This window comes from Neofelis nebulosa, chromosome 7 (genome assembly GCF_028018385.1).
Source record: "Neofelis nebulosa isolate mNeoNeb1 chromosome 7, mNeoNeb1.pri, whole genome shotgun sequence".
Taxonomy (NCBI): domain Eukaryota; kingdom Metazoa; phylum Chordata; class Mammalia; order Carnivora; family Felidae; genus Neofelis; species Neofelis nebulosa.
This window is the reverse complement of record NC_080788.1, coordinates 101,602,093-101,611,312: the sequence shown is the minus strand read 5'-3', so window position 1 is coordinate 101,611,312 and position 9,220 is coordinate 101,602,093. Positions and strand designations below refer to the sequence as shown.

The 9,220-nt window shown below is 42.2% G+C and overlaps 1 protein-coding gene and 1 long non-coding RNA gene across 8 annotated transcripts in view; one reads left to right on the top strand and one right to left on the bottom strand.

Annotated features, from left to right (window-relative positions):
• The first annotated feature begins 660 nt into the window (after positions 1-660).
• The window catches only part of FERMT2 (FERM domain containing kindlin 2), an 84,543-nt gene continuing 75,983 nt past the window's right edge, over positions 661-9,220 (top strand). For 2 of the 6 annotated variants that reach the window (XM_058739063.1, XM_058739062.1), the window contains exons 1-2: positions 661-784; positions 1,191-1,356. In XM_058739063.1, coding sequence (XP_058595046.1) covers positions 1,200-1,356 — 157 coding nt within the window. In that variant the 5' untranslated portion in view covers positions 661-784; positions 1,191-1,199. The remainder of the gene's footprint in view (positions 785-1,190; positions 1,357-9,220) is intronic. The other 4 variants (XM_058739064.1, XM_058739065.1, XM_058739066.1 and 1 more) reach the window with 3 other exon arrangements.
• The window catches only part of LOC131517230 (uncharacterized), a 183,812-nt gene continuing 177,597 nt past the window's right edge, over positions 3,006-9,220 (bottom strand). For both annotated transcript variants that reach the window (XR_009264462.1, XR_009264463.1), the window contains one exon: positions 3,006-3,754. This is a non-coding gene — a long non-coding RNA (uncharacterized LOC131517230). The remainder of the gene's footprint in view (positions 3,755-9,220) is intronic.

Sequence of the window (9,220 nt, the reverse complement as noted above, 5' to 3'; positions counted from 1 at the left end):
CTCTCTCCAGCTCCCGGAGGGTGGCACCTCTTCCCGCCCCGAGACTTCGGGACCGGCTCCAGGCGTGGGGAGGGGGCGGGGGACTTTGTTCCCTCCACACGACCTTGCCCTGGGAATTTCCTGTGGCCGTTTCTCACGGACAAGCCCACTTCTCCCGCTGGACGCGCAGACACCCACCGCCACGGGCCCCGGCCAAGCCCGAGGCCCGAGCGCGGAACGCAGCGCCCTGCCGCCCACCGCGCCCCCGCGGGAGGCCGCCCGCGCTCCCCTCGCTCCCCCTCCTCAGGTCCCGACGCCGAGAGCCCGGATGTTGGATTCAATCCCTACTCCCGGTCCTTCATTTCCATAAAAGGGCAGCGGCACGGCGGGGCTGAGATTGCTGCGCCGCGGGCGCCCCCCGCCTCCCCCGCTCGGCTCCCCCCACCACCGCGCGCGCCGCCCCGCCCTCCCCCCCGCCCCAGCCCGGGAGTCCGCGCGGCCCCTAGCCCGCGGCGCGGCCGCGGGGGACAGTGGGGGAGGGGGCGAGGCGGTCCGGCCCGCTCGCGACTGCTCGTCCGGGCGGAGGAGGAGGGAGCAGGCGCGCCCAGCCCGAGCCGTCCGACTGAGGGGGCGGGGAGAGAGGGGTGGAGCGCTGGGAGGGAGGCTAGGGGCCGCGACGACAGGACTCCATTAGTCGCTCCAGCCGGGAGGCAGCGCTTCGCCGGCTGAGGAGGGGGTCCGGGCGCCGCCGCCCCCCGCGCCTGTTGCCGCGCGAGCCCCGGGCCGGGAGCGCGAGGAGCGCGCGGTGAGAGGGGCCGGGACCCCGGCGGGGACCCGAGGGGGAGAGCGGGCGGGGAGGAGGGACGTGGGGCCGGCGGGCGGCGTCGCCCCGCGCCGCGGCCGGCAGCACGGCAGGTGAAGCCCGCCGCGGTCCGCTAGGCGAGGGCCGCTAGGCTGGGGCCGCGCGGGGCGGGCGGCGCCGAGTCCGTCCGAGGGCCGCCGCCGGGCGGGAGCGCGGGCGGCCGCCGGGAAGGGCGCGGGGCGCACTATCCCGCCCGCGCTCCCGCCCCGCCGCCGCGCTCCCGAGGCCGTGCGGAAACCCTCGGGGCCTCCGCCTTCTCCCGCTCCGCGGCGGACCCTGCGAATTCGGTGGGACTTGCCTTCCTTTGGGGGAGTGACGCTTACGAGAGCCATTTCCTCCGTGCTCGCAGGAAGGAGCCATGGCTCTGGACGGGATAAGGATGCCAGATGGCTGCTACGCCGATGGGACGTGGGAACTGAGCGTCCATGTGACGGACCTGAACCGCGATGTCACCCTAAGAGTGACCGGGGAAGTGCACATTGGAGGGGTGATGCTCAAGTTGGTGGAAAAACTCGGTGAGTAGCATCCCAGCCGCGTCAGGATAACAACCTCCAGACTGAGGCTGCGGGGAGGGGGAGGCGGCTGGGGGAGGGGTGGATTTTGGAAATCCCGCTTGGAATACCGCAAATACTTTGCAAAACTCAAAGGTCTTTCAGTGTTTAAGGAAACAGACTTTTTCACCTTTGTATCTTGTTTTACGTCGTTACTGTTTGAAAATTTCATAATGTAGTGATTCCAGCCTTCCAATTAATAAACTTAATTGCGTAAACAGTTAAAATTGCGAAAACACTATTTCTTTGCATTCAGAGATTTCACGTTGAAAGAAATGAGAGAAGTGCGCAAGTTTATGTTGAAAGGGGGACGTTAACAGGGCTTGTGGTTATCAATAACTTGCCTTCAGTGTACCTGAATGTTGGCGACATCTGGTATTGAGGATGATGCAGAAATTCTTTGAAGTATAAACTGTACTGGAAAATGTGTAACTTCTGGTGCCAGTATGAAGGTTCTTATAGCTGTGCTGCTACGTGATGGAGTGTATTAAAATGTTCCAGTCATCCACTCTTACGAGGGGTGGGGCAGTGTTTGACTATCTGTAGTCCTGCTTTAAATAAGCTATTTCGAGTGTCCAGTTGTATATTAACAAGCTCATAAAAGAATTTTGTGCTTAAAAAACAGGCATAATTAAGCTAATTCGGGACTCAGTATTTGCTTGGGTACAAATGTATATACCACATTGATTTACAACTGACAAGGTTGAAATAATAGGGTATCCAACGATATGGACTGTAAGAAAATTCTGCTGTGCATATTTTGCTTGTGATGGAATTTTCAGTTTTAAAAATCAACTGAAATGTTTGTATAGATGATTTTATCACAAGAGAAATGCTCAGAGGTCCGACTTCCTGAGTTTAACATGCCTTTTGTATGTCTTGCAGTTCTGATAAGGTGAGGTGTGGCACTGCCTTTCTGGGGGGGGGGGGGGTCTTTATTTAAACACAGCATTTATTCTTCAAGCCACTCTGGAAAATTAGAGAAGTGGTTATTTATCAGGAAACATATTTCTTAACTCAGGGATTGTTGTATACCTACCCTGTAAATTTAGGGAAATAGTGCCCCAATGGAATTTGCAAAATAAGGCCAAAATTCATTTAAGTGGATGTTCTTTGTATATCTGCAGGAAGTTTAATTACTGAAGGACCCAAAAGAAGCTCCTTACCAGGTAGACTCTTCCTTAGGACTGTGCATTGTTGGGCTGAGACAGAGCCCAGGAAAGCGAGCCCCCCTGGGTAGTCCTTTGAAAGTGAGATTTTTGCCCTAGTGTTAATCCAATTAACTGTTGGTTAACATTTTCCTATCTGATTGACTGCATCAATCACTGTTTGTAAAATACTTGTGAATCTTTTTTGTCCAGCACTAGTGTGGGATAATTTAAGGAAGAAAATAACAAATATAATTATTAGTGTTTCCTTTGTTTTCAAAGGAAACAAGCATTTTTATCAGATTGCTTATATATGATCAGTGGACCTTATTAATACACTGGTTTCAATAAGAGATGTTTCTTATTATGAAAAAGGAGCTGTTGAAGGTGACTGAGACAGCTTACAGTTCTTGAAAGCCAGTCTTTTTCTGATGAATAAATAATGACTTCTATATTTATATTGCATTGATTAGAACTGTTTATTGCAGAATCACAGATGTAAATAGAAATATAGAGAATAAACTATTTGCAGACAGAACTGATGTTAATATTGACTATAATCTGAATCTTTTCATGTTGATACTTTTTAATTTTTTACACAGTGAAAGAAGCCCAGCAAAGTAGGAAATGCTGTGTACGTGGAAACCTTTCATTTTTCTTGAACTGAACCAGTACTGATCTGTTACATTTTGACTTCCAAATAGAAAGTGCTTTTCATCATTATTCTGACTTATCTGTTTGGTAAAAGTAGAGCTAAATGATTTTTTTGCTCCTGGTTTTAGGATTAGATTCTTTGAATGGTAAACTATTTTGTTACCTACTGGTACTGAGAAGAGGAGAAATTCAGTAGGGCAGGATCTAAAATTTACAAACCAGGTTAGTCAAATTAAAAAGGAACTTTCTTCAGAGTTGCTTAAAACTGCTGTGGCTTGCCTTTTGAAACATTGTGTCCCTGAAGGTTTTAAAGGGTGGACTGGGTGGACTTGTCAGCAGCTACAGTAGATGAAAGCAGCTTGCAGAATCTAGATGATAAGAGGTGGATATGGCACAGGGTCATGAGTCTTGGCATTGCTGAGCAGAGATGGACATTTACCAGAATCCGACTTCTATGGCTTTGGAAGTTATGGTACCATAGAACAGAACGTATTGCAGCTTTCACCAACATCTTCAGATCCCAGATGCCTGTCTGGTGTTCTTCTTACTCTCATCAGAATCTGTATGAATACCAGAAGGATTAAGTTTTAAGGATTTCTTCCTGTGTAACCAGTGATAACAATTATTTCTATGGATTGATACATTGTATGATGACTCCTCCCTTCAAAATTGTATTAAAATTCTGTATGTGGGGCTCCTGTCTGGTTCAGTCTGAAGAGCGTGTAACTCTTGATCTTGGGGTCGTGGGTTCAAGCCCCATGCTGGGTGTAGAGATTATTTAAATAAATAAATATTTTTAAAAAATAAAATAATAAAAATTTGTATGTATGTGCACATGGAGTATTTTGAGAAGAGGCTTTTTATTTTTTTAATATTTTTTTAATGTTTATTTATTTTTGGAAGAGAGAGAGAGACAAAGCACGAGCAGGTGAGGGGCAGACAGAGAGGGAGACACAGAATTTGAAGCAGGCTCCAGGCTCTGAGCTGTCAGCACAGAGCCCGATGCGGGGCTTGAACTCACGGACCGCAAGATCATGACCTGAGCCGAAGTCAGATGCTTAACGAACTGAGCCACTCAGGCACCCCTAGAAGAGGCTTTTTAACTTTCATTAGATTCTCAAAGAGGTCTGTGATCAGAAACAGATCATGACACAACAAGGTCAGCCTTACTGTGAAGGTATAGTGTTCAGCCCAAACTTAGGTACTTCAATTAAGTAAGCTAAAAAAACTAAATAATGCTTCCTTAGTAGTATCGGCAACATTATTTTATTTACTTATTTAAGTTTATTTATTTTGAGAGAGACTGGGGGAGAGGCAGAGAGAATCCCAAACAGGCCCCACATTGTCACTGTAGAGCCTGACATGGGGCTTGAACACATGAACCCCGAGAACTAAAACCAAGAGTCGCTGCTTAACCGACGGAGCCACCCAGGTGCCCCGACATGGTTGGAATTTTATAAAGAACTTTCGCACTTAAGTTAAGGTCATTAAACTATGATTTTTTGATGTCTGACTTTGATTCAAAGATCTGAAAAGCTTCTTTAAATCTTAGTGTAAAACTCATGTTATTCTGCACTGACCTTTTAAAAGTAAATAAAGAGTGTATGCTATGAAGAAGCGAGCTTTAGAGAATTATATCCTGATGTCACAGAAAACTTTTTCTATCTATGACTTAGTTTTGGCTGATTTAGAGACATAATCTCCCCAGTGGTCCCCTCAATGTTTATACCTTATTCTGAAAATGAAAAATTGTTATTTTTGCCTTATTATTTTTTAAAAATCCAGGTTGAAAGCTTCAAATAGAATTTTAAAAATTTATTGTACTTTTTGTTAAAAATAATTTTCAAACCTGTAGAGTGCTTTTTTTTTTTAAAGTCAAGAATTAATAAGGGGTCCCTGACTGGCTCAGTCAGAAGAGCATGTGATTGTTGATCTCAAGGTTGTGAATTTGAGCCCCATGTTGGGTGTAGACATTACTTAAGTAAATACAACTAACAAAACAAAAAAGTAGAGTTAATATAAAGAACATCAGGGATAAGAATTATAAAAATAAGACATCAGAATAAAATGATAAGCTAATTGTATTCAAAACTAAGTTTTGTAAGGAAGAGGCCCAATTTTATGGGATTCCCTTGTGTTCCTCTGCAGATCAAGAAATACTAAAACTGTTCTACTCAGTAGTACTCAGAACTTAGTATTGAGGATTCTAAATGCCAAAGAGCTGCTTTGTTTCACTGTGTTTCAGCATCACTTTATAAATGTCTTTTCTGAACTTTTTTTTTTTCTTTTCTGAATTTCTGTCTACAAGTTTGTGAGTTCACGGGGCTCGAACTCACGAACTGAAAGAGCATGACCTGAGCTGAGGTCAAGATCAAGAGTCCGATGCTTAACCGACTGAGCCACCCAGACACCCCTAGATTGTGATTTCTGAGTTTCTTTTTGCTGTGAGTCTATGAGTAGGAAGAATGTAGAAGTGCGGTTAGATCAGGTTAAAAATCTAGAGAAAGAAAGTACAAATTGGTGGGCTCAGGAATAACTAAAAAGAAATATATGGAGTTGACCTAGAAAGTTTAAGGAATGTTTCTGAATGTAGCCTTTAGAAAGAAGTCCTCCTTGCATTGAAGTGTGTTATGTTCTTGGTGTGAATAATAGTGTACATTTATGTTGGAGTTGCATGTTCAGATGGAGTTAAGTTGTGAAGTTAGTACATGTGACAAAAAAATAGATTTTATTTAAAATAACCTTTGAAAATCTCTTAAAGTGGTTGTGAATTATGTTATACGTTTATTGTCTCCTAGAAGTACAAAGTAGCTAGTTTTTCCTTTAGAAACTTTAAAAATAAATTTCTTTAGTTGAGCACCAGGCGAAGAGTTGGCTTACACTGTGGGATCTGTTGCACAAGAATCCTTTAAATACTAGGAGTGAAGCTTGGCAAGATGCACACAGGGAGAGAGGCATGTGTTAACTGGACAGCTCCATTCTCATACTTGTGCTTAGTGCTCCTTGGGGAAGGCATGTTTATTAGTGGAATGGTGTCTATGCTATTGAAATCCACAGTGTTTTCCCCTGAGGGCTTATGGTTGAATTCATGGAAATAAAATAATGTACATGGTGCAACTTCACTGCATTTATTGTGAAATATATTAAGCTTACAAAAAATTGTTAAAAAAATCTTTTGGAATGGGATGGGAGAAACACTCAATGGTAAAATCATATATATTGAAATGGATTGAATTTTGGCTAAGTATGTACTATCTGACAGCATGTCTGCTCTTTTTGGAATACTGTTAATGATCCATAAGAATTGGACATTGGGTTTTATCTGTTTTTAGCAGATGTTAGGCTTCTTAAAATTAAGGACAGTATGTAAATTTTACTAAAAATTGCCATAGCATTAAAAAAGGATGAGCTGTTCCTCAGAAATATTATGTGTTGTTTGCTGCCATGTTTTGTACCCTGTTGTTTTTTATTTTTTTTTTTATTTTTTTTTTATTTTTTTTTCAACGTTTTTTATTTATTTTTGGGACAGACAGAGACAGAGCATGAACGGGGGAGGGGCAGAGAGAGAGGGAGACACAGAATCGGAAACAGGCTCCAGGCTCCAAGCCATCAGCCCAGAGCCTGACGCGGGGCTCGAACTCACGGACCGCGAGATCGTGACCTGGCTGAAGTCGGACGCTTAACCGACTGTGCCACCCAGGCTCCCCCCCTGTTGTTTTTTAAATGAACCAATACTGTTTGATTCAACTAGAGTTAACTTACAGAGGCACTAAAAATAATGTGTATTTTAAATTCAGTTTCTTAACAAAAGATCTCATTGGAGATGACTAATAGCTATTTAAGAAAACTTAGAGAATATTAATGTTTTACTTTTTATCTTCAACACCTTTTGAAATTTCAATCTTATAAATTCAGTAGTAATAACTGAGTACGGTATAATCTTCACCTAGGTCACCGGTTAGCATCTTGCCATTTGATTTCTCTATACACACATACATTTTTTTGAATCACTTTCAGTAAGTTGCAGATGTCATAACCCTTCATTCCTGAATATTTAAAATATGTATCACCTAAGAACAAGGACTTTCTGTACGTATTATGTTACAGTTAATCGAATTCAGGGAATTAAACATTGATTCAGTCATATTGTCTAATATGCATCTCTATTCAAATTTGCCTCTTGTTCCAGTAATGGCTTTTGGTTTTTTCCATCCAGGATTTCATTCCACGTTTAGTAGTCACTAAACTGTTCTTTACTCACTCTCCTTTAATATACATTGTGGCTATCAAGTGTTGCTAATATTACTAGACATTGTTAGGTATAGCTTTCCCATAATGTTGGCTGTCTTCAGACTGTAGCAGATGCTAATGGATACCAGAGTAATAAAAAACAGCATTCTGGGGGCGCCTGGGTGGCTCAGTCGGTTAGGCGGCCGACTTCGGCTCAGGTCATGATCTGGCGGTCTGTGAGTTCGAGCCCCGCATCGGGCTCTGTGCTGACAGCTCGGAGCCTGGAGCCTGTTTCAGATTCTGTATCTCCCTCTCTCTGGCCCTCCCCTGTTCATGCTCTGTCTCTCTCTGTCTCAAAAATAAATAAACGTTAAAAAAAAAAAAAAATTAAAAAAACAAAACAAAACAGCATTCTGCCCCTGCCACTTAACCTGGTGTGTGTGATTTTTGAACAACTAATCTGACCTTCCAAGAGGGTTTTTGATGTCTACAAAATGGAAATTAAAAAAACAAAAAACAAACAAAACACTTTCTCATAGGCCTTGGTGAGAATTAAAAGAGATAATATGTGCGAAAATGCGTTTATAAACTATTAGTGTTATACAAATTAGAGGGGCTGTTTTCTCTGGCATTGAGAGCCCCTGAATATACAGAATGGGGCGGGGGGGGGGGGGGCAGTGCGGGGAGGAAGGGAACTGCTTTTAAAAGGAGTTAAATGTAATCTGGACTATTTAATAGGTTACAGCTTTGAAAACAGAATTGTACTCCTCAGAGTTTAGTTTGGGGCTGCTTTGTGTTCTCACCCCCTAAACGAGAAAAATAGCTATCATTCCAGACACACACCTACCTCTTTCAAATGTAATAAAAGCTATTTAACTGCTGTTTTCTTAAGATTTCTGAAGTCAAATGGACCAATAAGTGGATGATGGTATTACAGAGATTTGAAAAATCTATAACCATGAGGTCTTCAGTAGTAAATTAATTCTTTTTATAAGAGCAATGTTTTTTTATTCAGTTATAACAAAGGAATGATATAAAATTGTTTCTTGGCACATGAAAGCATTCAGCCCGTTTAGAAACTAATGAAATTGGTTTTGGAAAAAAGTGAATGTATGCAGTATTTTTATTTAAATAATTATTTTACTGAAATAAAAACCAATAATGCTAATGCTATGGTATGTTACAAAATGGTATATATGCCCTGTGTGAGTAAGTGAATATTCTAAAGGAATATTTTTAAATGATTTTTTAAAATGGAGGTATGATGTTCTACACTGGATTTGTGGTTACAAATTCATATCCATTATAATTCATTTGTAATGAATTATTTGCATAATTGCATTTATATTAGTTTTTTGTTGATGTTTATCTTACTGAGGTACAATTTACATTACCTTAACATTCATCCTTCTTAGTACAATGTGCTGAGCTTTAACAAATGTATGTAGTCATGTAAAACTACTGTAGTCAAGATACAGGATTTATCTGGCACTCCAAGAAGTTTCCTTGTATTCCTTTACAATCAGTCCATCCCCTTAACCCCAACTCCTGAAAACCCCTGATAGTTTGCCTTTACTAGAATGTCCTATAAATGGAGCCACAGAGCATGTAGCTTTGAGTCTGGTTTCTGTCACTTAGCATAATATAAAATTTTTCTAAGTAAAAATTTTTTTTAGCATAGTACATTTAGATTCATCTATGTGTCATGAGTGTAAAAGCAGTTTTTTCTATTTCTGTGTAGTTTATTGTAGGGATGTTTACCAAGTTTATCCATTCACCAGCTGAAGGGCATTTGT